Source organism: Drosophila eugracilis, unplaced genomic scaffold, assembly GCF_018153835.1.
Source record: "Drosophila eugracilis isolate 14026-0451.02 unplaced genomic scaffold, ASM1815383v1 contig_2154, whole genome shotgun sequence".
NCBI lineage: Eukaryota > Metazoa > Arthropoda > Insecta > Diptera > Drosophilidae > Drosophila > Drosophila eugracilis.
Genome location: NW_024573038.1, coordinates 9,732,307 through 9,759,740, shown reverse-complemented (window position 1 = coordinate 9,759,740; position 27,434 = coordinate 9,732,307). Strand labels below are relative to the sequence as shown.

At 38.5% G+C, this 27,434-nt stretch overlaps 8 protein-coding genes across 12 annotated transcripts; 5 read left to right on the top strand and 3 right to left on the bottom strand.

Moving 5' to 3' along the window:
- Positions 1-271: 271 nt before the first annotated feature.
- On the top strand, positions 272-14,322 carry LOC108114396. Of its 4 annotated transcripts, XM_017225369.2 has the most exons (5): positions 299-1,454; positions 9,960-10,712; positions 11,958-12,403; positions 12,748-13,302; positions 13,361-14,322. In XM_017225369.2, exons 1-5 carry the CDS (start codon positions 590-592, stop codon positions 13,910-13,912), a joined length of 3,171 nt encoding a protein of 1,056 aa, XP_017080858.1. In that variant the 5' UTR covers positions 299-589; the 3' UTR covers positions 13,913-14,322. The 4 variants fall into 4 exon arrangements, with proteins under 4 accessions (XP_017080856.1, XP_017080855.1, XP_017080858.1 ...); XM_017225367.2 differs by lacking the exon at positions 9,960-10,712 and having other exon boundaries at positions 272-386; XM_017225366.2 differs by lacking the exon at positions 9,960-10,712 and having other exon boundaries at positions 289-1,454.
- Positions 2,196-4,064, top strand: LOC108114397 (hippocampus abundant transcript-like protein 1). Its single transcript, XM_017225370.2, has one exon. It carries the CDS (start codon positions 2,294-2,296, stop codon positions 4,040-4,042), a length of 1,749 nt encoding a protein of 582 aa, XP_017080859.1. The 5' UTR covers positions 2,196-2,293; the 3' UTR covers positions 4,043-4,064.
- Positions 4,270-5,635, top strand: LOC108114399 (hippocampus abundant transcript 1 protein). Its single transcript, XM_017225372.1, has one exon. It carries the CDS (start codon positions 4,270-4,272, stop codon positions 5,611-5,613), a length of 1,344 nt encoding a protein of 447 aa, XP_017080861.1. The 3' UTR covers positions 5,614-5,635.
- Positions 6,074-7,718, top strand: LOC108114398 (hippocampus abundant transcript 1 protein). The gene has a single exon (XM_017225371.2). It carries the CDS (start codon positions 6,081-6,083, stop codon positions 7,599-7,601), a length of 1,521 nt encoding a protein of 506 aa, XP_017080860.1. The 5' UTR covers positions 6,074-6,080; the 3' UTR covers positions 7,602-7,718.
- A 1,190-nt stretch (positions 14,323-15,512) lies between the features above and the next one.
- Positions 15,513-20,488, bottom strand: LOC108114629 (BCL2/adenovirus E1B 19 kDa protein-interacting protein 3). The gene is made up of 5 exons (XM_017225696.1): positions 20,046-20,488; positions 16,377-16,648; positions 16,231-16,307; positions 15,770-15,949; positions 15,513-15,710 (listed from the first exon to the last, which is right to left on the bottom strand). The coding sequence occupies exons 1-5, from the start codon at positions 20,083-20,085 to the stop codon at positions 15,659-15,661; spliced, it is 621 nt and encodes a 206-aa protein (XP_017081185.1). The 5' UTR covers positions 20,086-20,488; the 3' UTR covers positions 15,513-15,658.
- A 177-nt stretch (positions 20,489-20,665) lies between these two features.
- Positions 20,666-21,846, bottom strand: LOC108114628 (transcription termination factor 3, mitochondrial). Its single transcript, XM_017225695.1, has 2 exons — positions 21,033-21,846; positions 20,666-20,975 (listed from the first exon to the last, which is right to left on the bottom strand). The coding sequence occupies exons 1-2, from the start codon at positions 21,817-21,819 to the stop codon at positions 20,698-20,700; spliced, it is 1,065 nt and encodes a 354-aa protein (XP_017081184.1). The 5' UTR covers positions 21,820-21,846; the 3' UTR covers positions 20,666-20,697.
- A 261-nt stretch (positions 21,847-22,107) lies between these two features.
- LOC108114640 (vesicle transport protein SFT2A) lies at positions 22,108-23,497 on the top strand. The gene is made up of 4 exons (XM_017225709.2): positions 22,108-22,337; positions 22,534-22,703; positions 22,774-22,891; positions 23,275-23,497. The coding sequence occupies exons 1-4, from the start codon at positions 22,266-22,268 to the stop codon at positions 23,404-23,406; spliced, it is 492 nt and encodes a 163-aa protein (XP_017081198.1). The 5' UTR covers positions 22,108-22,265; the 3' UTR covers positions 23,407-23,497.
- A 160-nt stretch (positions 23,498-23,657) lies between these two features.
- Positions 23,658-27,315, bottom strand: LOC108114638 (phosphatidylserine synthase). 2 transcript variants are annotated; one of them, XM_017225708.1, is made up of 6 exons: positions 26,605-27,314; positions 25,301-25,559; positions 24,680-25,245; positions 24,411-24,621; positions 24,262-24,343; positions 23,658-23,781 (listed from the first exon to the last, which is right to left on the bottom strand). In XM_017225708.1, the coding sequence occupies exons 1-6, from the start codon at positions 26,937-26,939 to the stop codon at positions 23,744-23,746; spliced, it is 1,491 nt and encodes a 496-aa protein (XP_017081197.1). In that variant the 5' UTR covers positions 26,940-27,314; the 3' UTR covers positions 23,658-23,743. The 2 variants fall into 2 exon arrangements, with proteins under 2 accessions (XP_017081197.1, XP_017081196.1); XM_017225707.1 differs by lacking the exon at positions 23,658-23,781 and adding an exon at positions 23,834-23,922 and having other exon boundaries at positions 26,605-27,315.
- Positions 27,316-27,434: the final 119 nt, after the last annotated feature.

Sequence of the window (27,434 nt, the reverse complement as noted above, 5' to 3'; positions counted from 1 at the left end):
ATTTTATTTGAAAGTGTGAGTAAATATTTTTAGTTATATGTTGACGACCTTATACCTATATATAGAGAATTTTTAGAGAAATTAAAAAAAAAAAAATATATACACTCTATGTTCGTATTTAAAAAAAGCTAAATTTAAAAAGCCAACATATTAGACAGTTTCGATGGCAATAAATAAGTTGGCAGCTCTGAAATTTGTAGTATTTATTCTATTGCTATTGCCTCCAGTGGCAACACCCCGGCGACAAAACCAAAACAAATGACATCGCCGACAGCATCTGGCAACGCCCGTACAATTTTTCTTCCTTTGCGACCAGGAGCTTTTCTGCAGCCCAGCAGTTTTCCCCGAAACTTACGCCCGTGCAGATTTATGGCCGGAAAATCATAGTACGGAAAATTCGATTTCTCAACCTTTATTTCTGTGTGTGTGTGTTTGTGAAGATTTTTAACTTTTCAGCTTGGTTAAACGTCGAAAAAATAATTGAAACAACAACAAAATACAAGCGCGCGCCCGCCTCTCTTTCCGCGTTTTTGTGCGTTTGTGTGCGTGAGAGTGAGTGTAATAATTATGGCATAAGTGCATAAAAATTATGATAGCAGAATTCCCACGGTCCACTACGAATGTGAATTGTGAAAAGCGGAAAAGCAGGGAAAGCGAGGAGGCGGAAAATTTGACAAACGAGAGCCGCAAAGGCGTGAAATCGATCAGCTGTGACGTCGGCAAAGCCAGAAAGTTTAGCCAAAAGAAAAGGTCAAAAAAGCAGCAGCAGCAACAACAACAGGAAGCAGGACGAAAAGGAGAGGAAAAGGTGAAAGAGCCGCAACAACAAGAAAAAAAGAATAGCAAGAAGCTCTGTCAAAAGCAAGGGGTAAAGGATAAGAAGAAGAATCAGCAGCGAGGGGAGAACGATAAGAAGAAGCAGCAACAGAAAAGGTCAAATAATAAGAAGAAGAAGCCACAGCAACAGCAAAGGGCCAATAATAAGACGCAGCAGCATCCCGTTGTACACAGCAAAAAAAGCCTTATACTATTTTTAGATTATTTACGGCAGTGCTGTCCCGCCGAAATCGAAATTGTCGCCGTCAAACCAACCGGCTGCAGTGACGTCAGAGGGTCAGGCTGCAATCACGCTACGTGCAGTAAATACGCCGCTAAGAACGGCACTTGGAGCCATTTCGAGCATAAAACCAAAATTTATGCTCTATATCGTCACCTGGAGATCGGTGGCCCGCTCGAACAAGTGCAACAGCAACAGCAGCTGAGAGTCGGCCAAAACCAAATCCGGCTGCGCTTCGAGATGCTCTTCGCCGAGCCACCGCCCCCGCCCACCCAGGGCCATGCTCCCACCTCCCACGGTCACGCCCATACGGTCGATGATGTACAGGATTCGCCGCCTGGTGACGAGCAGGTGATACCTATGCTGCAAGATCAGCAAAACGGCGAACTTATGGCTGGTGAGTGATTTTCAAAATTTACTTAGTATTTTATTCTATCGAACCATTTTATTTAAGGGATGTTAATCATCTCGAAACATTAAAAGATATGACTCATTTAGGGAAAAGCTGATTAAGCGTCGCACTTAAGATTTTCAAAACCTTTGGTAAATGACAAGTGTGCTACATTTTCTTGTGTTACGTTTTCTCTGTAATTCATTTAATAGTGCGAGAGAATTTGTTTAAGTAAAATGCAACTGTTTATTCCCAGTCATACAAAGAAGCGTTATATATACAAATTTATCTACCAACTATTATTAAAGGCACTGCACGAAAATATGTAAATTTTTTGTTTATAGCTCTACTTAAAAAAAAATTATAAAAATTGTTATGCCTATTACAGAATGTATTTTTTTGAAAATACATATTTTGAAAAATGGTTAAAATTGTTCTTAGTATCAAGAGAGTGTTGCAATCAGAGATTTTTGCTTTTGATCACAAATACAAATATATGTTTGAGATTCTTTTACTTGGTTCTAAGATGTGTATTTTGGGTTTAGTTCTCTGAAATATACAGAAATTATTATACTGTAGATATTGATGAATCACTTGGTTTCTGAAACGTAATTAACCCATACTAGACATGAGGAAAGGCTATAGCCAAATTGATTAACTGAAAAGAATCTATATCTCATTATATTTGATAGAAAATAAAATTAGGTTCCAACTGTAAAATATAGTTTATTTTCCAGTGCAGCCATAACTATTTTTATTAAGACACTGAGGCGTATAAATTAAATTTGGTACTGCAGTTGTTCGACTGTTCGGAATTTGTTAGTTTGCGATCGGCACGCGCTATTATGGCGCGGCTCGATTTGTTGGGAACTTTGGTGAAAATATTGGGCGAGCGTTCTGGAATAGGAAAAGCCAGCGTTTGGCACGCCGTTATCGTGACCTTTCTCCATTACTTCTCCTGGGGTCTACTCACCGTGCCCTTTATCGAAAAACTATCCGCATCGTTTGGAAATCGCGTCCTTCTCGTCGATGGATTGGTCTACGGACTTCGAGGCATCTTAGGTTTTGTAACCACTCCTGTGATGGGCGCCGTTTCCGATTTCCGGGGGCGAAAAGTGGTTATGCTACTGGCTGTAGCAACTACCTATTCACCAATTCCATTCATGATGATAAAAAGTTGGTGGTTCTTTGCTCTACTCGCCTTGAGCTCCATCTGTGGCAGCACTTATTCCTCATCCCTGGCCTATGTGTCTGATGTCACTAGTGTGAGTGACCGATCAAAGGGATATGGCATAGTAGCGGCCAGTTTCGGGGCAGGAATAGCTTTTTCACCACTTTTGGGTAATTACCTGATGAAGTCTTTTGGATCAGGATCAGTTATTATGATTGCAACTATCACTGGACTGATAAATATTTTGTTTATCATTTTCGGAGTTCCGGAAAGCTTGATTGTAAATGATATAAGCCTTGTCTTAGATGAAACGGATGACTGGAGCCAGAGATTGGATGATGATGACGTAGCGAAACACATCTCAATTGTAAAAGAAGAGTGTCAACTTGAAAATATTCAAGAAAAACAACAGAATGAGGAAGGATATATTGAAATTTTTAGAGATAATGATGAGAATTTGAAGAACAAACCTATCTTAGAATTAAAAGATGAAGAACCAACGCAAATTTTGAACAAAAATGGAAAAATCGTTGACCAAAATAAAAATTTCACAAAACAGGAAAAGATATTGAATCCCTATAAGAATGAGCACATGGCAAGGCAAACTGAAGATAGGATTAACGATAATACTAAGCTCAACACATCCGATCTTTGGGCTGTGCTACGTAGAAGCCGAAAGGATAAAAACCTCATGGTGATATATCTTATAACATTCCTCTCATGTTGGGCCTTTGCTGGTGTAGATTCAACAGCTCCAGTATACCTGAAAACAAGCATGGGATTCGAATATGAAGAAGTCTCCATGATGCTAGGATTACTCTCTGTCATAGCGGTCTCATCAAATCTCCTTCTGGGTTACATTATGAATCTAGTGGGTGCCAAGTGGTTGATCCGATTGGGCTTACTACTTCTGCTCTCACAGCTCATCTTCTTTGCCTTTGCGACTCAGCATTGGATATACTGGATGAGCAGCATAATGGCCGCCATGGCCACAATAATCCCAGCAGCCAATAATGCGGTGGCTTCGATTTATGCCAGTCCTGAAAATCAGGGAGCTGTTCTTGGGATTATCTCAGGGATCGAATGTTTAAGCGAGGGTGTCGGTCCTGCTTTTTTTGGAGTACTCTTCTATATTTTTCAGGATGATTCAAAAGATCATCCTCTAATATCACCTATTCCAGTGCCCTTCGTCATTAGTGCCATTGGGGTCTTTGTGGCCATCATTCTGACCGGTTTGATTAAAAAGGAGAATATAGAAAAGGAACATAAGATGTACAAGACCTCTGATGAGGCATTGGATGATGAAGACGAGCGGAGACCACTAACGAAAGCAATCTTTAAAGACGATGATAATGGTGGTTATATTAAATTAGATTTAGAGGACTATTACGATTCTGACTGTAAGGAACGAGGCTTTAAATAAATGTAAAATTGAATTACTGCTACATTTTTTTTAGATATGTTTTTTTTTCTTTCTATAAATAGGTCCAAGTATTTACGATATTCTCAGACTTTAAGCGAAAAATATCGTCACCATCACTAGAATATATTAGCTACGCTAGAAGACCATAAAAATGATAATTTCAGCTCACCTCAGTTCTCAAACTACAAAACTAAGTACTCTTTTAGTTGTTTTCGCGGCGTATAGATATGTCCAAGTTCGGTCTGAAAAAAGTACTCGTAACTCTTGCCTCCATTTCCGGAATTGGGAAGCCAAGTGTTATCCACATTTTGGTAGTAGTTTTCCTGGAATATTCCGCCTGGGGCCTGCTGACAATGCCCATGATAGCCACTCTAAAAGAGACCTTTCCAGATCACACATTCCTAATGAACGGTTTGGTAATGGGTGTCAAGGGAATACTCTCATTTCTGTCAGCACCTATGATTGGAGCTCTATCGGATATCTACGGTAGGAAGTTACTGCTACTGATAACAGTGATCTTCACTTGCCTTCCGATTCCCATGATGACAATCGACAATTGGTGGTTCTTTTTGATCAATTCGATCAGTGGAGTCCTGGGCGTTAGCTTCTCAGTGGTTTTTGCCTATGTGTCCGATGTTACTACAAAAGAAGAACGCTCTAGATCTTATGGATTTGTATCGGCCACATATGCCGCCAGTTTGGTGATTGCCCCTGAATTGGGTAATCTTATTATGGAAATTTATGGTCTTAATGCTGTAGTCTTTATAGCTACTCTGATCTCTACGACAAATGTGCTCTTTGTGCTGCTGGCTGTTCCCGAAAGTTTACCTAGGAAAGTTCGATCCACTGGCTTGAGCTGGAAACAAGCGGATCCGTTTCTTGCTCTACTAAAAGTTAGCTCAGATCACAATATCGTGCTGTTGTGCATCGTGGTCTTTATGTTCCTGCTCCCAGAAGCTGGGGAATATTCGAGTGTACCGGCGTATCTAAAGCTAACAATGGGATTTGATTTCAAGGAGCTCTCCTCGTTGGTGGCATTCATGGCCATTCTGAGCATTACTGTGAACGTGACCTTGGGATCGATAGTTAAAACTATAGGTGCCAAGAAAGCGATATTAATGGGCCTTCTTCTGGAGCTGCTGCAGCTAATCCTGTACGCCGTTGGAGTTGAAAAGTGGCAAATGTGGCTGGCTGGAAATGTGGCAGCCTTGAGTTCCATTACCTTTCCGGCCGTCAGTGCTTATGTTTCTCTTTACACGGATGGTGAGAGTCAGGGAGCTGTCCAGGGAATGATCACAGGAATGTCCGGATTATGTAATGGCCTTGGTCCCGCCGTATTCGGTATCGTATTCTACCTCTCTGACATGGATTTGAGTCAGGATCGCATTATCATAGGGAGTGTGAATGGAGATCGTACTGTTGCCGGTCCCTTTATATTCGGAGCCATCTTTGTGTTCATTAGCATTCTATTGGCCTCGTGTATACCAGATGAAAAGGACTCTAGGGAAAGGAAAGAGGAGTTCTCAGCCTTGAAATACATCATCGAAATGGAGGAGGTCGCTACATTGTAATATAAAGAAATATTAAAACTAAACTATTAAGATAATTCTGTTATCGAAAACGAAACAAAATATATTTTTTTAAGTTGCTTTGTAACTTTGCTTTTTGTTTTAATTTTCTTTAATTTAGGGCACTGCACGCAAATATGCAAATTACTTTTTATGACACGACGTAAAAGTTAATAAAATTGCTAACCCCTTCTGGAACTCTAAGCTGGCCAAAATGACAAGTAATAAGATCTTTGGATTAAAGGATGCTTTTAAATAAGAAATCTATTACTCTAATAAATATAAAATCTATTGGAAATAAGAAGATCTATTGGTTAATAAGAAATAGATTTTTAAAAACAAAATCTGCCAAAAATAAAGTGTTTTTTCCAGTGCAGCTATAAATATTAAAATAAATATAAAATACAGAGACGTATAAATAGATTTTTTAACTTAAGTTCTTAAACAGTTTGCAATAGGAAGGCACAATTATGGCCCAGTTCGACTTGTTGGGACCGCTCGTGAAAATTTTGGTCAATCGTTCTGGATTCGGAAAAGCCAGTGTTTGGCACGCCGTGATCGTGACCTTTCTGCACTTCTTTTCCTGGGGTCTGCTTACCGTGCCCTTTATTGACAAAATCTCGGGGTATTTTGGTAATCAGGCCCTTCTCGTCGATGGATTGGTCTATGGAGGCCGTGGGCTCTTGGGCTTTGTGTCCACTCCAGTGATGGGCGCCATTTCTGATTTCCGCGGCCGGAAAGTAGTGATGCTACTGGCGGTTGTAGGTAACTATTTACCAATTCCATTTATGCTGATGGAGGGGTGGTTGTTCTTCGTTATACTTACTGTAAGCACAATATCTGGTGCACCTTACTCTGCGTGCTTGGCCTACGTGGCGGATGTGACCAATGTTGAGAACCGTTCAAAGGGATACGGCTACGTGGCAGCCAGCTTTGGTGCCGGCATAGCATTTTCACCATTTTTGGGAAATTACCTGATGAAGTCCTTTGGATCAGGTTCAGTTATTTTGATAGCAGCTATCACAGGAATAATAAATATTTTGTTTCTAATTTTTGGAGTGCCGGAGAGTTTGGTTTTAAAGGAAACTACCTTAATGTTGGACAAAAAGCATCTTAAGGAAGATTGGAACAAGAGAATGGAAGAAGTTGACGCGCAAAACTCAGCCATAAACCCAAAAGAAAAGAAACAGATTCTAGAGGTGCAGAAAGAAGGACCGGCAGAATGTTTAAACGAAAAAAGCGAAAGTGTACACCAAGAAATTATCTTAAACCCTAATAAGATTGAGGAACAGCAAAAGGAATCTGAAGGGACGACAAATGGTAATACCACGCTGAAACCTTCTGATCTTTGGGCAGTACTACGTAAAAGTAGTAAGGATAAAAACCTGTTAGTTATATACCTTATAACATTCCTATCATGTTTGCCATTTGCGGGAATAGATGCAACTGCGCCGGTATATCTGAAAACCAACATGGGATTCCAATATGAGGAGATGTCCATGATGCTCGGATTGCTCTCTATCATAGCGATCTCATCAAATATCCTGATGGGTTATATAATGAATCTAGTTGGTGCCAGGTTGTTGATTAGGCTGGGATTACTATTCCTTCTGTCGCAACTTTTGTTCTTTGGTTTCGGAACCCAGCATTGGATGTTCTGGATGAGCAGCATATTGGCCGCCATGGCCACTATAATACCAGCCGCGTATAATGCAGTGGCTTCGATTTATGCCAGTCCTGAAAATCAAGGAGCTGTTCTGGGGATCATCTCTGGAATTGAGTGTCTGAGCGAGGGTATCGGACCCGCTTTATTTGGAGTACTCTTCTACATTTTCCAGGAGGATTCAAAGGATACTTTTACAGTAATATCACCAATTCCAATGCCCTTTTTCATAAGTGGCATTGGGGTTGCAGTGGCCATTATCCTCACCGCTTTAATTTCGAAGCAGACCCTTGAAACGGAAAGTAATGAGGAGGTGACAAGATTATAATTCCAAAAACTTTTTGTTATAACTCTCTATAAACGTTAATATATTTGTTAAATAAACCTCAAAGGTATTTTATTAAGAAATATATTTTTTTAGACGCCGTGCCGTGCGTTGTCGTCATTTATTCGGCCACTTTTTTCGCAGCCTCTCAGTCGACGACCGCGTCTGTTTATTTTGGTTTTTGTTTTTAATTTTCTTGGCATTTTCCTGCTATTTATTTATAACATTTTGGTTTGGCTCTTCTTTTTTTTAAGCATAAAATTCACAACAGTTTGTTGACTCTTACGTAAGAGTCTGCCCGATTTGTTTGTTTTCCTCATCAACAGCGTCCAATCAGTAGCAAACCAAAAAACAAAAATCGCCAAAAGATAATTTATTAACAACAATTGCAGAATCCCAAAAATAGACCAAGCTGAAGACGTCCCATATTGCCCAATCTTTTGGCAAGCGAATATTCCTGTTTGTCAGATGTTTTCTCGCTTTTATTTTTGGTTTTCTCAGGTTCTGCTTGCAAACACAGGCAAAGCCCAAAACTTTCCATTTGAAAAAGCGAATCCCAATAAGTATTTATGTACGTAATGCTCAGCGAAAGAGAACCATAAAATTCAGAAAATAGTGTGATTATACCCAAACACGTGCAACGGAAACCGATTCTCTCACTCTCGGAGGGAACTGAAAATATAAATATAGGGAGAGTAAGAGAACTGGGTCTCACTGGCGTCGCCCGGTAAATATTATTTAACTGATGTACAGGGACGGATTAATTGAGTGAAGGTTGCCGAAAGGGGTATCAGAAAATCCAAAAATGTTGAATATATTTTGGAAATGTGTTTTGCCACAAATAATAGTAACAATAATAGTGGCATTAAGAAATTATTATTTCTGTGCGTGCAGGATAAGAGTCTTGTTGTAATGAAAACTCTCCTTTATCCTCGCACATTAGCACCCCTTTAGAATCAATAAACCGCCCCAGTCGTAAAATTTTCAGAGACACATAACTTTTATCTCGATATACTATGTATGTATGTTGCCAAGCTCAGCGATTTTGTTGTTTGGTTTTTTGTATCTTTTTTTCTGGCTGTCAAATGAATGCCTTTTTGTATTTTTTTTTTAAAGACGCGTCAGGGTTTTCTGCCATTGGCCTTCAATTTTGATTCTTTGCGAGACCAAAAGCCCCCACATCGTTATCAACCAGGCATATAAACATATGTTCACAGGAATCCGGCAAACATATGTATGTACATATGCACAAAGCAAAACTATTCCATGACTCAAAAGAGTGAATTTTTTGCGCCACTTTGTTGCTACACAGGGAGAAATATGGGGTTCAAAATCGATAAGCCTTGCCTTGATAAGATGTCTGACGGCCCCCTTGCTATTGCACTATTCTGCTAATGCGATGCGAATTTCTATGGGTTTTAATTAGCGTTGCGAATGTCTAATGACAGAGAAAACAAGGGAAATAGTTAGTTGCACAACATTAAAGCCATTTACTAGCTAATCCAGCCATTGCTACTGTACAAAAGTTATGTCGTTGAACTGGCATCAGGCGTCTCTTATCAATTATCTTGGAGCCAATCGGATTTTTAGCGCGTTACCAGGCGGAGAAATCGGTAACAATTTCCCCAGCTGACCGATAACACTTTGACCTTTTTGTTATAGAAGATTTTGAGTCAAAATACAAATGCCCTCGAATCCGTTGGAAATTTTATTTCCTCTTGCCACTGAACTTTGCCAATGCCAGGCGAATTTATGCAAAAAAGAAATATATTTGGGTCTGGTTTCGCTTTTTTTTTATGCTTAAAGAGAAACTACAACTTGTGAGAGTGAAGCTTCTCAATCTTAGATACCCTTTATAAGAGTTGCTACGATATAGAAAATGTTTTGAAAAAATATATTTTATGAAAAAGGTAAATCTTACCTTTTTACGAAAGCAAATTCATATTTCGTATTTAATAATCATTTTATCAAAGAAAATTAGATGTTGATAAATAGTTAATGATTATAGAAACTTAAAAAAAAGTTATAGTTAGGGTATCCAAAGTGCTTCGCCGCATTTTAAAATGTCAATCCCATGTGACAGAGCGATAAAGCACACGTGAGAGAGCGAGAGAAGCGTGGAGCAAAGCATAGAACGCGATTACTGGGGCCCCGCCTTCCTCCATTTCGTACTCCTCTTTCTGCCGGCTTTTTTTTCGGAATCTCCCATGCATATGGGCCTTCATTTCGAAAGCCCACGTCGTGGAGATCGGACGGAATTAATTCCTCTACTTAAGAACCTGTAAATGCAAATACATGTCCCGTTTTTGCTTTTGAATAGAAAACTAACTATATTTTTTTATTTTCTACATTTTATTACAGGCACCGCCAGTAACGTTGAGCTAATGGAGGCCATGAAGAAATTAGATGCGGATCTGGTGGCTTTGTTTGCCACCGCTGCTTCCGCAGAGCCACTAAAGATTAAGCAACAGCAGGTCCTGTGGCCAGAATCGGAGTCGGAGCAAATGGCCCAAGATTCGGATGATGAGCTGATCATTACGCCGGAGATTTTCCGTAGCTGCAACTCTTTGCAGCTCCATTTGGAGGCTTTGACTTTGCAGCCGGAAGGAACTCAACGCATGGAACTGGTTCAGAACGATGTGCGACCCATTTTCACCGTGGAATGCCAACTGTCCGGGGATTTGATAAAGAAAGTGCCACGTTATCCGATGTTCCACATCATGCAGTTCGAGTCGGAGAAGTTCCAGAGCCTGACGCAGTGCACCCGCTTTGGGCAGACGGCTCAGCGGCAGGTGGATATGAAGGAAAAGAAACTTGACGATCAGGATCAGAGTGCTGGTCATGTGGACATAACGGTTTGGTGGCGTGAACCCGGTACTTGTCTCAATGAAATGCTCGGCATGGGCCGTTTGGAACTAAGAGAGCTTTACAACGCATCCCTGTTGGAGCAATGCAAGTGCATTGCCATTAAGCGTCGCGATGTCCATCTGGGCAGCGTGTATGTGAAGATCAGTCTGCTGCAGATTTTGAATGGTAACCCGGAACAGCAGCAGCAGCAACAACAGCAGCAGCAGCAGCCGGGTCAAAAGAACGAAAGTGGAAACAAGGCAGCAGGTGAATATATATGACTAATGTCGTGTGGTTGCCAATCGCAAGAACCATTGATTCTTGGGCCCACAAATCGAATTCAACTGATACAAGCTGAACCACACGACTACAGTCATAACTACAACTACAACTACAACTACAATTTTCACCATCTACTACAACAACAAAAAGAACAACAACAACTATACCAATACCAATACGATATCCACACGAGCCGCCCACAACCACGCCCACGCCTCCTGCACTTACTCTATATATTATTGATTGCCGTTATTCAAGTGCTGCCCATCATTCTGTCAATAAATACTTTTCATTTTCAAAAAAGAAATCAAAAACAAACAACAAAATCAAAAACAACAAATCTGTTTCGTGTTTTATGTTTTTTATCCCAGCCACATATATATTTTAAATCATACATTTTGTTTTCCAACAGCTTTGTTTGTGATCGCTAAGCACTGTGGGTTGGGAAAACTGTTTAAACTTTTATTTTTTTGGAAAAGTCTGTTGAGCATTAGGGAAAGGACCTAGTTAAAAATTTAACTTTTTTAAGTTCCCTCTAATTTGGAAGATTATTTTCAATCAAAATTAATTTTTAAAGTAGAAACTTGAAAATTTTTGATGCAAAAAAATACTAAATTAGCTGAAACATAATTCCTTGAATTGAATTTTTTATAGATCACAGTCTTTTTTTTATCGATAATCTATAAACCTTTATATTTTTCATATTTAAATTTTAAAATATTAACCGTAACATATTTAATTTAGGATTTTTAATATTTTCTAAAATATTTTCCTTTAAAATATTGTCATTCTATCCACTAATCCTTAATTACCCACTGTGTCAACCGCTTATGATGCTAAAAGTGCGTCAATTATCGGTCTGATTTGAGATCTAGTTGGTCTATTTTTAACCCTCTAGATTCCAGAGATCGACCAAAGTTGTCAGTTGTCCGCTTATATAGCACGTGCCATAACCGATTCGACCCGGTTTCACCCGCTTGTCGTCGCAATCTTTCGTTACGCTTGAATCGATTTTTGGATCCTAGCGTCTGTTGTCAAGACCCGATAAGACCCGGATCAAAGATCGCAGCTGATTCAGTTCTTAAAGCTTCTTTTAATTCAAATCGGAGAGTTCAAGGTCCGTTTAGGAACTATGAACTGTGATTAATTCAGCCACAGCCTTGCTTGTCTTATTATCTGTTGCCACACACTAAACACTAATCCTGTATTGCGTTCTTAAATGTTTTACAGTTAACTACAATTCGAAGGCCGTTTTAACGCCCCCTCAGCCGCCGCCCCGACCACCACCGCCTCCCCAAGCCAATAACAACAACAAGGCCATATTGGAGTGTGTCAATTTCATGGCGGAGACCAACAAAGTTCGTCTCCTCAGAGGCTATCTATATGCCGGGGAGCTGCGTCAATTAACAACGGAGAATCAGACCGCATGTCAGGAGTTATCACTGCAACCATTCTGGCAATCCTCGCCACTCCTAGTAAAGATCGGCGATGGTGGATCTTTTAAGCTGCAGGAACAGTTTGCCATCATCAATGACGAGCGCTTCCTGCAGAGTGTCGAGCGCCAGCAGCTGATCCTGGAGCTACGTCCCCTGGGTGGCGTTGTCCGTCTACCGCTGCATCAGTTCTTCATTGCCTACAGAGATGCCAACATCACCAACCATCTTTGCAAGGGAAAGGTGCGAGGGGGTTTTTTAACTTTTGGGAGGATGGCATATTAACTTTTTTATTTTAGTCTAATTTATTTAATTTGGCCCAAAGCGAATATTTCATATTGAAGTCTATAAATATATTCTCAAGTATTTTTAGAATTTTTAAAGCAATTTTCTTCAATTCATTCAAGTTCAATGTCAGTTCATTAAAATAATTAAAATTTGATAATATAGACTGATGAGTAGAACCGAATGTTTCTGGTTTATAAAAGTGAATACAACGAACTAGTACTGATTATCTCCGGTTTTTTTTTCTTAAGTTTAATATGTTTTTTTTAAATTCTTTAAACTATCTTCTCTCTACCTTTCAGTTACCAGTGATTTCCATTGATGGCTGGGCACCCATTGTCAGTGCTGAGACCCAGTCTCCACTGGGTGAACTTAAGGTGCTCCTGGCCATCGGCAGTGAGTCGCAAATTGCTCAATTAAAACAGCAGCGCGGCTTCGACCGGGACAACAATCAAGTGCCTACACCAAGTAGCACCACAGATTTGCTTGACATGCTCCAAAATGCCATAACAGCTCCAAAACCAAGTGGCTCAGTTCAAGTTATGCCGCCACCACCGGCCCCACCAGCGCCAAGTAACTTTAGCTTTCAACTGCGCATCGTGGGAGCTGCAGGATTGCCATTGAATCCAGGATATGGAAAGTCAAAGAAACAAGTCAAACGTCAGTCGGCCGCCAAGCGTTTCCCGCCCAACGAACCTCCGAACACCTATGTGACCTTCCAGGCCATCAACTGTAACAGTCAGACATACAAGTCACACGAAGGATTGGTCTATGCCACGCCTATTGTGCCAAGGTCCACGAAGCCACAATGGCTCAGCAAGTTCCGGGTAGAAGTGAGCCGCGATTACCGTAGTAATGTAAGAAAATTGGCAGCTAACTTCTAAAGAACCAAAATATTAATAATTTTTCTTTCAGCCCCAGAAACTCTTCATCTTAAAGCTATGGAAAAAGGCGATCGTTAGCCCAAACGGCGTTACTGAGCCATCTCCCCATGAGGATGCCATTATTGGGTTTGCGGCCCTGAATCTCAACCAGAAGCAACCTGGCGGAGGCTTTCCCAGCGGATGGCACAACATAGTGGACTTCAATGGACGTGTAACTGGGGGAATTGAGGCTCATGTGGAGCCCATACCGCCCAGTGTGGACACCGTGATCGATCAGTTTGAAAAGTCCATGGAACTGGGTCATTTGCAGTTGGGTCAGGCCATAAAGAGGAAGTACACTGAGTTGGAGGAGATATCGCAGAGATTGCGTTCTCGTTTGGTGGATGTGACGGGGGAAACACTTAAATTTCCAGAATTCGATGTAGATTCTGCATTGGACAGTTGGCAGCAGGATGGAGATGATGATGATTTGGCGGAAGATTTTGAACGTTCTCTGCGCACTCCAACGCCTCCTCCTGACTCGCCAACGCCATCTACCAGCAACGCCGCACAAAATCTCAGAAACACAAATGGCCAGGAATAGCCCAGGGCCAAGAGTCAGTTAATGTTTTTTCCTCTCTCTACATCTCGATGTCGTCTCTGATATTGGCTCAAACTGTAGCTATAGTTAACCATCTAGTTATAGACTAAATAATAATACACGGATATTAATCTGATAATTATGCTGTACTTAAATTGGCATCCCAATTTTGCCTCGATTCACCGTCTTATGGCTGTCTATATAGCATAAAATCAAAGCTAACAACGATCACCCAGCGATCGTTCCATTGAGTTAAAAATTGTCGATTGAATATTGTTTTAAGTCACGAGAGGATTTTCCCCTGCAACCACACGGAATATGTATTAGTTTCGGAACTGTGTTAATCACCTAAGTATTTAGACACTATTACTTAATAAAAATTTAAATAAAAATAAAGAAAATGCTTGAGCAAATTTAATTGATTGTCTTTGGAAAAGGTTAAAAATGTTTTGATAAAAATGAAATTTAATCTGAAATCTGCAGAAGCAATTTTAGAGTTTAGACGTTTACTAAAAGTCTGATTATTCTTCCAAACATTTTAATTGCTTATATAGCATCCCCTTGTTAAATGATAACTATAACTGCACTCAGTCTAACAAAGTCTATTAGCACAATCTGACGAAATGACCGCTTAGTCTGAGTCACTGCTAAGGTAGCAAATAAACAATATTAATGGAAAATGTACAAAAACTTTTTCACAAACAAAATCTATTCAGCTTCACATATAGGTAGTTCAAAGTCGGTACATATACATTTTTACAAAGAGCAAATAAGTAAACATTTTGCGATTAGTTTAAGTTCAAAGCAACACGCTTATGAACACGTAAGTACTTTAAAGCCGGACTTCTAACAATATTCCCTTGAAAATAAGATCATATAACATTCTAAGTAAAAATATGCATTCTTAATCTGGGATTAAGAAAAGAATAAGTCTTAATCCTCCCTTTAAATCCACCATTGAAAAGCCTTTTAATTTCCTTTTAAATAGATATTGAAAAATATTTTAATATAAAAAATCATTACAACTATTCTGTGTTGCTTTTTTTTTTGTGGGGGCTAACCCCTCCCTCACATATTAATATATATATACTTATGTATGTTTGCCATATATGGGTTTGTTTCTTGGTTTATCGTTTTTCTATATGCTTAGTAAATCAAAACATTTGACGATTGCTCAACAAAAAGTACGATCTGGATACAATATGATTCAACTACAATATGCCTACAGATGTATGTGGATGTTCTTATATGAAGTATGAATGATAAAATTGAAATTCTTAGAATGGAGTTTGGCGTACACTTGTATTAGATAAAATGTACGATTGGGTGCTAAGACATACGGCTAAAGCAAATTATATATAGAGTAACGGCGTCTACAAATGCTTTTCTGTAACATTAGATTTGCTGCCTTGATTTATATCGTGTTAAATGTATAAAATTATATAAAATATGTATTTCAAAAAACTGTTCAACCCATGCCCAAATGGCCTTTTCTTCCTTTCTTTTTTTTACTTCGCTGACTTAAAAATTACATTTTGTTATAGGTATGTACTGAATGAGAAAGGTGTCGAAAATATGGACTTCCGATTAAAATACAAATGAGTTGGAATACGGCTGGCTGTTTATATGTGTATACTTCGATTTCTTATATGGAACGCATCGTGTTCTGTTTTCGATTGAAGTGCATATTGATAGATTGAAAACGTTTATATTTCTTTCTTCTGTTTTTCTTTTTGTTTATGGCATCTTTCAGTCAATGACCACGCGGGTAAGGAGTATGCCACGCTTGCTCAACCACAATCTATAAATGGAGTTCAATAAATTACAAATTTAATATTTAATATTGCAAACTTATCTTACCCGAAACCGGCTCCCAGCAGCAAAGACAGGACATTGGTCACCAGCAGCGAGTATAGAATTTCGCGGGAGAACAACGAGTTGGAGCCTAGACGCTTCAAGCGGATGGAGTACCCTGGGTTAGTCTTCTTTTTCTCGTCCTCATCACCAGCATCTCCAGTTACAGCATCGAAATTCCAGCTTCTGTTGATAGTAATGAAACGAAATTAATTATTTATAATAATCAAAGAAAAAGAAATTGAAATCTAACGAATTTAACTACTTTTTTTTTTTAACTCTTTAAATTGCAAAAAATAATCAATGCTTTATAAGCAAAGGGTGCACTAAACCATCATGGCATTGACAAAAAATTATCTCAGATTACAATTTAAATTGCAATCTGTCAATATCCTACTTAATTTACAACAATATGAATCAGAGTATAAGAAAAAGTCGTTAAATAACTATATCAATATCGTTCGTACTTGGGTGGCTGCTCCTCCGTGTTGCGATTCCAGTTCTTTAGCCAATCTCCATTGTCTGCATTCTGTTTATCTCCACCCTGGCAGAAAAAAAAGAAAAGCATTGTTAACAAGATCACCTCGGTTACGCCCCGATTCTCATCGCTTACCTTGGTCCAGTAGTTAATGTAGACGTTTCTGAGCTCATCGTCCGGACAAAGTTCAGACTGGGGACTGTTCGGTGGACTTTTGGGGCTATCACGGGGCGTATCACGACGGGAGCTGGCCAAGGAAACGACTCGGCTCGACTGGTTTGATTCGCGTTGAGCTTCGCGCAGAAGTCTCAGATACTCCTCGCCATTGTTGAATGGCAACGGAGTGATTCTGTCGGGGCTCTTAATGCCAGCCATTGCAGCTGTTGTGCTTAGTTCAATCCAAGATTCTGAAAAAGTCAAGGCAAAACGAAATGGGTTAGCATAAGACGCCAACACATACTAACACAAATAGATCATTTTCTCTAACATGGAAGCAGGCCAAACAATATGGGTGAAAGCAAAAACCAGATGGTGTGAAATTGAATATTAAGTTGATTGCATTTGGTACTGGCTAGACTATATATAGTATACTAGTAAACATGGTGTCGAAACCTTTTGAGCCGTGTTGAATAAACATTACGAACCGAAATACATTGAACCTATGTTTTTGAACCCAAAACTCATTGGTTTTGCGATTGACTTTCAGACATTCAAAACTATACAAATTAAGAAGTACCAATACAATATTACTCTGTATAATAATAACTACAATTCGATTTCAATTTTACTCAAATATAAAGCCAAATTAGCACTGAAAATGTGCTAAAAAAATCTTAAATCTAAAACGCAGTATAAAGTTATTAAGGAAAGCATTTCGGGTTATGTATTTAAGGAATTATCATGCAATTTCCAGTCACAAAAACTTAATATATTTCTTGCCTACATTAAGTGAAATAAAAAAAAACTCAACTCCAAATATTTGTTTCCATCCTCAAAACCTATTATTTTTAGTTTTGATCGTATATAAAATTATCAGTTTAAAATAATGACCTGTAAATCAATAAAACTGTAATTTATAAACTGGTAAACGTCAATTTAAAGCAATTACTTGACTGTAATTACACTTGTTGACTAAAATATTGTTTTTTTCTTCGTGTTTACTTAGGCCGACCATCACAGTTTTAGAGCCATTATAAATACGGCGGCAATGGCTCTAAAATTCTGACATCGTCACCCCCTTTTTTGCGTTTGTTTTTGTTTGCCTAAACGTAACAACAACCCAACCACACGTTCGGTTCGTTAGCCCATGTATTATATGTATATATAAAAACACATTTGTGTATATCTGTTCAAGTGCTCGTGCCCCATTGATAAGGCTAAAAACCCCACAACTCGTACAATTTCCGTTTCTTTCGGCGTATTCCATATATGTTTATATATATAGAAGCACACATGTTTTGTTTATAGTCTATATAGCCGATGCTTATCAATGCGCCGCGGAGAAAATTTCATTTTCAAAACAAAACGAAACCAAAACTGGCAATGCAATATGGGCACGAGAAGCGTGCAAGTTACATGATGACAGCCAGCGATGCTCGATTCGTTGATAAGCAATACAGTACAACTTATTTAGCTACAAAAATAACTTTATAATAGCTAATTTTTATTAAGTTATTGCTAAAGTCACAACAATTTATTTTAATATATTCACAAAGCTGGATAACTTGTATTCAAATTATTTAAATCTAGAAAATTCTTAAGTTGGGAATGGTAAACCAACAGGTTCTAGTCTATATATAGATTCCACACACTAAAATTTACATTATTTATTCAGTAAAGAAAAGAAAATCGTATTCATGTTCTACAAAATTAAACTTCTAATATATCTGTGTCTTCTTGTCACTTCAGTTCTTCACTTTCACTCATATATTTTTCACTATTCCGAGTTACTACTGTAGATGCAACTAATTTAGAGAATTTCCCAGTTCCAATCAATTACAGAATAGTTCACATCACTCACGTGGCAGACCAATCATGTTGACAATCGAATACTAAATACTAAATAGAAAACAGGTAAACACAAAAACCCGCGAAAACAGGTAGACGTAGAAAATGGCACAGGTAAACAATATTTGAACCGTTATCGGGAATCCGGGTTACAGGTACGAAAATGTGCAGCGAAAATGGAAACAAAAACAAAAGCAAACGCGTATCGAAGGGTGGTAATAACAACCACAACAACAAACTTGGCTTGCTGACTCACGGCACGTAGGCCTATCTCCCTCTCTTTCTGTCTTTGGGTTTCACCCCCTTTCTCTTTCTATCACTTACTCCCCTTCTCTTTCTATCACACACCTCCCCTCTCTTTCTACCCCTCCTTCGCGGGGGCTTTGTTGTGTGCATCTTGATGCGCAACTGTCCAAAAGACCCTGAGTTGAGCCCATTGAACCGCCTTTATTATTGGATGGATGACTCCTCGGGTATCATAATACAATTTCTTACGTACTATATAGTATATAGTATATAGCAAAGTGCACAAAGAAAAAATATATCGCCTAAATTGGTCATCCAATTCGCACATGTTTTAAGGTCAAGAAACAGCTAGCCGGCGTATTTTTAGCAAACTTATTTCAGTTTTTATTTTTTGTAAATTGAATGTCTGGCAAAAAATGGTCATAAATTTAAGACCCAAAAAACCTTATTTATGAAATGATATAGGGACCAAACTATATTTTAACCTTCATAAAGCGATATATCCCACAACATATGGTCCGTTGTTGGTTCAAATTGATAAGATTAATACTAATTTTGATGGAGCAAAATGATAAAACCAAATTCAGTTTGAACCTGCTTTATTTTTGTGAATGACTTTGCAGAAACATAATATAATGTCTTGCGTAGTCAACAACCTCTTGTGCAAACAAAAAATTGTTTTTAAAACAGGCCATCAATTTAGATTATAATTTTGTCATTTTAAGGTGACATTTTAAGAGATTTTAACAAGTAAAAACGATTGTTCGTTATTATTTCTACAATTGCAATATTTAAATAGGTTTATATTATTTATTTATTATTCTTCTAATTTCATCGTATTTCACAATATTGTTATATTACGATAAGCTGCTAATTTGATGATTAGCCCTTATTTGTTATTACTTTTATTTTAAAATTTCATACTTTCCGTGTTTAACCTATTTTTTCTCGCCGAGTGTAAACGTGGATGTTGATAAAGTAGGCAGCCGAAATACAATTGAAGCTAATGCCAAAGGCGCAATTTCTGGAAACGACCGATAGGGAAATGCCCTCCCACAAAATGTATTTATTTACGAATTATTTTAGCAAGCCAGACGAAGGAGCGATAGCGAGTATTGAGGGGTAAAAGAAAGAGAGCGACTGACGTCAAGCGGGCCAAGTGCAAAGCAAAGAAACATGACATGAATGAACAAGGAGAGAGGGATAAAGAGTGCGTTGGCAGCTTCTTTGTTTTCATTCGGAGTTTTGCGGATTCTTTGTTGTCTCTTTCCCTCTCACCACTGCATCAGAAAACAAGTGCAAAGTAAACAAATGAAAACAAAAACAAAACCAAAAAGCAGACAAAGTAAAGCCTTGAAATAGAATATGGGATGCGGATACCAACAAATTACAAATCACTCCATATAAAAATGTATATACATACACTTACAACAGCAACAACTATAAAAATAATGCGGCAAACGGGTTACCGTGTTATTGTTATGATTGCAAAAAGAGAGACGCAAAAAAACACGAATGAAAGAGCAAAGCAAAGGAAAACAAACAACTTACCACCCAGCAAATCTTCGCTTGATTTTGGTGTCGTAGACATTTTGTTTTGTTTATCGGTATGTGTGTTCAACACGTCAACACCAAAGATAACTTGGTTTTATTGCTTATTAACTCGATTTTAAGTTAAACTATACGTTTTTTCGAGTTATTTTGGCCCTTCTGTTTATTTCGTTTAAATGTCTGTCTGTGTGTGTGTGTGTATTCGCTTTTGGTTTTAATGTATGCGTAGGAAAATGCGTTTTACTTTTCGTTTGGCGCTGTTTTCTCCGCCTCTTCACTCGATCTGGTTAAAATTAATTGTTCCGGACTAAAGCCAACTGCTGCAGCTCCGAAATATTGCAACTTTGTTTAATGCTTCGTCTGAAGCGCACTGGCTACTACTAAAATTAAACACGATTTGTACCTACGCACAAGCTTAATGCGTAGTTTAAATCTTTTGTTGCTGTTCAGTGTTACCAGATTGTACAATGGCCATATTCTCCTAACTTTGATTTGTCACTAAAAATCCCAGGTTTCCGCGAAATTCAAAAACGTTTTATCATTTCGTGAGGAAAGATTTTCAAGCGGCAGGAAGAATTAGATGATCTATTTGGTTATTGATTTAATTTAATACATTTGTATACCAAAATCTCAACTTTTTTTTATTTACCACTTATCTCGTTTTCAAAAACAAATCGAAAGTTTCTAAATCACTTTTAGCCACATTTCGCACAAAATAAAAGTTATTTCCTTCCACTATGGTCTTGGGCGATATATACAGATCCTTTTGAGGATCATACTGAGCTCGTCCCAGTAATTTAAGGAACTCATGACGTTCCCGTAGGCGAAATTCTCGCGATGCTAAAAGCTCGGGACACTGGACAATCTGGCCATGAGAAAGTCCCATTTCCTGGTGAACAAAGCTGAATCGCTCAATAAGATATTCGGGAGCTGTAAATTGCAGGATTAAATAGAGAATTGACTTCCTTTAAATCTTTTTAAACTTACGGGTCATCATCAATCGAGGTTTTCTCACTACCAGGGCACTCAGCTCTTTGGCATTGAATCCCATTTCCTCCTTGAGAGTAAATACAGACTTTCGCAGGTGTTCCATATTGTAAGTAATGACATTAGGTTCTTTGGTGGCTAACAGTCGGAGATCATGACCACTCAAGCGGAACTCCTTTTGAAAGTAACCCAATCTTCGATCGACTCGCCGGGTGGAGAACATTAACCAATAGGGATTGTGGGTGAGAATCCTCTGCCTGGCTTCATCAGAAAATCTCTTGCTTTTTAGGTAGTCCACACGGGTTTGCAGATCATCTAGATCTTCCTTGAACAGCAGCGGGTTTTTGGTGAACATCCTGCCAAAGTCATCGGCTGAAATTCCCTGATCCACCAAGAAAGTTATATAGGGCTTCACATTTTTTTCAAAGTCTAGACCCAGCACAAATTGTCCCAATCCTTTTCGTCTTTCTATACTGTTAAGATCCACTCCTAAACTGATAAATTGCTGCAGGGTACTGGAGTTATTCACATAAGCCGCCAAATTGAACGACGGCACATGGGCCTCCCGTTTTCCGAAATCCAAAGCCACTTCTTTGGAACTCTCACGTTCCGCAGGCTTGATTTCATTGTCATTCTGTTCAGTTATTATATCCGGTTCCTTGAATATTTCTACTTCCCTCAGGGTTCCTCTTTGATCTCGTAGATTCCGTAAATGTGTGGTAATTGGCGTGTATTTAGCCGCATTTTGTGAATTTTTTAAAATCTTACGTATTGCTAAGCCAAACATGCTGGGGGCGTTGCCAGATTGTTGTAATGCCAGCTGTAGCTCACTGAAATAACTATAAGCATGAAATTAGCTAGAAATAGCTAAATAATATAATTTATTATTTTAAATAAATATTTACTTAGTAATTTTGAAAGCAATTCAGGAAAAGTATTTTTTCTCGCCCTTTATACAACAATAAATGATAAAGAATTAATCAAATTATCTTTAATTTCAAAAATACCTGTTGCACTTATTTTCTAAATAGAAAATATTTTGGTATATTTTTTCTGAGCCTGACGGTATATAATGACGGTACCGTCCACGGTCACGCTGATCCGATCTTGGATTTATTATAGTGTAAAAATTCTGGAGCACAAAAAGAGAAGAATTCTTTGTTTATAAGCCAAAAGAGTGAAATTGGTAATCTTCAGTCTGCCATTTGTCAAAGATAACTCAAAAGCATCATCATGGACAAATTACGCCGCGTTCTGAGTGGAGATGAGCCCACTCCGGAAGAGGAGAGCAGTATCATTACACAGGTAAAGTTTCTACTGGGAGTGATTTTATTGAATATTTATAAATATTCTGGGTGAAGGAAGATTATCTCCTGCCGTTCTTTTAGAGCTTCCCCTTGGGAAACGCCCCCTAATCACATGGCGACAAAAGCTGTGTGTGACTCAACGCTTATCATTGAATTAAGTTATTAATATTTTGCCTCCAATTTTTTGTACATAGATTAACGAGATGTCAACTTTAAGTTGGTCCACACGCATCAAGGGATTTTGCATCTGCTTTATCTTGGGCATTTTACTTTCATTACTTGGCTCGGTTGCCCTATTTTTGCATAGAGGAATTGTGGTCTTTGCGGTCTTCTATACTCTAGGAAACGTCATCTCGATGGCCAGGTAAGCCACTTACTGGTTTAACTCATACTTCACATGTGCCGGCTAATGAATCTCATTTCTATGGTTTCAGTACTTGCTTCCTTATGGGGCCCTTCAAGCAGATAAAAAAGATGTTCGCCGAGACCCGGCTGATAGCAACTGTTGTCGTTCTGGTCATGATGGTCCTAACATTCATAGCGGCTATTGTGGTAAAGCATGCTCATTTTTTAAGTTTTGCATAATTGGGTTAATAGTTTACTTGATAGATTAGTTTTCATTTTGGTAACAACTGTTTTTAAATCAGACGTAATGATTTCGTTAAACAATTAATTTTTACATCTGGACTTATTTTCTCAAAAAATATTTACTTTAATATTTATTTTAATTTTTAGCATATCAGTCCCAAAAAACTTTTGATTTTTCAAATATTATTTTGAATTAACAAAATTAAGCTTTATTTAAATTATTAAAAATGAATCAGCACCTTAATCAACAAACTTTGAAGTTCAAGAAAACTATTAGACTTCCAATACGATGAATTATAAAAATTTCCATTTATTTTCATTTAATTGGTTTTGTTGTTTTGTTTTAGTGGAAAAGAGCTGGACTGACGCTTATATTCATTATCATACAATCTCTGGCCATGACTTGGTACTCACTTTCGTACATTCCCTATGCCCGCGATGCGGTCAAGAAGACTATGTCCGCAATCTTGGAGGTCTAGAATCGATCACACTTCTGTACATAACTCGAGAAAAGCTAGATTGGTTTGTAACTTAAGCTAAGACAATTAAATCGTTTGTATTAATCTAGCACTAGAACATAGAACGTCCTTTATATTCTCTTATTAACAAGTATTCTCTTGGTTTGTCTTTTAAATAAATATATATATATATATATATATTATACATATATATATTTACATGTTATATATTTAATTTAATCAGTACAGTTTTCTTTAGTGTATGTACATAATTCTTTTGTTTTGGTTTTTATTTTATAGAATAATGGCCTGATCCATTTTGTTTCTGTAGCTTTCAAGTGCTTTTTTTAATAACTTCTTATTTTACTTTCTTCTCTTTTTGGGGCGACAATTTACCTAGAAAAGTGGAATGAAAAAATTTTAGTTCAAAATTGGCAGATATAAAAGTTAACAATAATATTAGTTAGACTATTTTAATTTTAATATCGTAGTGCGTTGTATTGGGTGCTTCTATGGATTTACTCCTTGACACTTGTGCTTTTTTATTGTGGCATTGCAATCCGACGAGAAATGGAGAGACAGAGAAGGGGAGAAACGCAAGGAGAATTCAAATTTAGACGAAAGATTTGAGAAAACGGTGTGATTAACCATAAATTGAGCCAATAATATAACGTAAGTCAGTGAGTGCAAAAAAAGAAAGTTAGTTAATTAGCAGGCAACATTGATGGGATTGAAGTTATCGTTGTTTTGCTATGCCACATTAAGCACGCAATATTCATATTGTTGGGCATTACAACTATTCATAAATATGAATATCATTTGAAAACTTATTGCCCACCTAATGTTGCCTTCCCAATATTAAATGTCTAAACATACCTTTAGATGGCGAAGATGAGATGGCAGGACTACTTTCTTTTGTTTTCGTGGGTGTTGATGAAACCTTTTTCAGCTGACGTTGCTAAAAAGATAAAATATACAAATTAGCATACATTTAAAAGAATATACAAATCAGTTAAAGATTTTACCTGCCAGTAAATAGCTAGGTAGACAAATGCCACCGAGATTATCACTTGGATAGTCAGCCACAGGACAATGTTGATGGCTTGCGTGCGCTCAAACAACTCCTTGCCATTCTTGATACACAGAATAGCTTCGGAGACCATGATGGCGCCGTAAACCCAACACTGGGTGCCGACTCTCTTGCAGCGTGTATCGGTGACATATACGTAATATTGCCTAGAAGCCAGAAAGTTACAATTAGTTTTACTCCCATTTTAGTTAGAGAAAAACTTACCTAACCGAAGGCGCTACAAACAATCCAATAAATATAAGGCGACCGATCACAATGAAGTGATCTGGCGGCATCTCAAAGATGTGCTTTAAGAAGAATGTGTTGAGCTCGGTGACCTGCCAGAAGATCACCAGCTGTATGACGGCGGCGAATCGCATCGCCGTGGACTTGGGATCCAACCAGCGGATGGCTGACCAGCTCTCAGGCGTGAACTGCAGCATAGCACGCTTGATCTTTCCCGTTGTGGTGGATATGTCCTTAATACTGGCCCATTTGTATTCACGCATCTCGAGAATCTGGCAGATCTTTAGACCCATCCAAATTCCGAGACCGTTGCAGATGATCACATCTAGGATAAGAGCATCCCACCAGCATTCAATGAAGTTAGGCAGCAAATGAGCAAAGGTGATTTCGGTAATCTCCCACATCACAGAAATGGCCCACAGAATCCCCATGTGACGGATCAGGATGGCCTTAAAGGCCCAACCCAAGAAATGACCCCAGGCGAAGACATCCAAGTGGCCTTTAACACGATCCCAACTGATGTCAGAGCAATTGACGCCATATTCCTGAGGAGTAAGAAAACGTTAAATATAAATTTTCTATAGACAGACATTTTCTTACCTTCTCCATATCGATGTGGAAGTTTTTCAACTTTGGATCGATCCAGTAGAATATGCTTCTAATGGTTGGATAGTTTTGGAACATCAGGAATTGTAGCGTCAGCAGGTACAGAACAGAACAACCAAATAATATACGCCAGACGGCGGGATGGGGACGCGTGAAGGGTCCATTGGGAAATGCGATCACCGAGATGATCAGAAAGAAGAACACAATGCACAGAAGGCCGGCCCAGAGATTCTCATCCACGTTCGATTCGTTTCTGTAACGATATTGCATTGCCAAGTGGATGATCTTGCTTTCCATTTCAGTCATAGTATTCCTTATCAGCATAGCACGTTTTTCAATGGGGTTTTTGGGGGTCAATGGCACGATGAAGTGAACGTCGAGTACATTACGTAGTGTAGACTAGTATATAGCGAATATATATATATATATATTTTGGTTCTTAGAACCTTCGGCTGTCTGAGCTGACACATTTGGCAAAGTATGCATGATATTTTTAAGTGCTTAACCCGCTGTACAACAACTAATCTATGTGCTAGGACAGCACGTGGTGCAGATTTTTGATTATAAATAATGATTTGGTCTAAAATTTTCCTGACGATAAGGGTAAAAAGGGCCTTCATTGATTAAAATGAGTTGGAAGGGAAGTTTTTATTTTTATTAGATTTATAGTAAAGATTTTAAGTTATTAGATTTTCCAAAACGGTTTACTTAAGTCAATAATTATGTAAATATTATCCAATACATAATTATACAAATTTATTTTCGTTACTAAGGCAATATAGTTACTCAGAAAATTTATTGGGGTGTTGTTATATCATCATTAAACGTAATCAGCAATTTTATGATTTTTTTCACTTTTTAGACAGCTTATTTAAGCTTCTTAACTGACATATCTATAGATACAATCAACTTTCCACTGCAGTGCGAATGCTAGGTGTCTAAGGTCAAAGCCAATATAAGATTAACTACTGAGTAACTACGTGAAATTTATATATCATATTTTAATATTTGAAATAAACAAAGGTAGACAGCGCACATGAATGATTTTGCACTTCTATCTCACCTGACAAAGTCAAAGTACTAAGCTCATAATAAGTATAAGAATACTAAAAATATGTCAATGATTAAAAGGAGTTGTTTTTATAAATTTGGGAATTGAGATCATATTATGAATACAAAGTACATAAGATAGAAGTAATTAAAGCATTAGGTCAAAGGTTACCAAAAAAAACGAATGTTACAAATGGATTTTGGGATCCTTAAGGATAAATTAGGGCATTCACAGACACTTTTCTCACCTGACGAATGCAAAGTACATGACGGCTAGTACGGAGACCGCCAGTAGGGTAATGGTATGTGGTTTGTAGAAGAAATCCAGCGATATATCGTCCACAGGACGTTCGTTGACGATCACAAATGTCTGCGCGATCTCCTCCTTTCGCTTTCGCCTTGCACCAGCACTACTGCCACTGCCATCGCTGCCATCCCGTCGCTTGGTGGGCGTGGCCGGGGCACTAGCTGCTCCCGATTTGTAGGCGGGATGATCACCTTCGGCATCGCCTACGGAGGAGGAAGGCAACACCACATCGCCCGACGAGGTCGGGGTGCCACGTGAATTGGAGCGCTTCTTCATCGCCCTAACTAAATTCGATTATCAGATGTAAGCGGATGGCGTGATGTGGTTGTTGTTAGGTGGTTGGTGGTTCGGAATTGGAATCGAATCGGTTCGGTGGCTAAGTACATGCGGGGACAGAAGGTTGCGCAACATTCGATTCGATTCCGCCAAGCCACTTTTTCGGTTCCTCAATGCCTTTTCTTCGGCGCACGGTTCAGCTATCCTTGATGGCTATTTGGTGGGCACGGGTCCTGGATCCTCGTTAGACGTTCGATCGGCGCACGTTTATTTTATCATTCGCCAGCTACCGTCCGTTGTTGTCAATTAACATGCTGCGCGCAACTTGGACCAATAAAAATCGACAATTGCCGGCGGTGACGTTGCCGGATGTGCTAAATTTTAGACTTGATAACAGAAACGCTGCCAGATAAGTTGTCGAATATAGATAGGGTTCAAGTTTTCACTTTGCTAATATAAATGAACTCTATTTTATATGTCTCCTAAAACAAAATA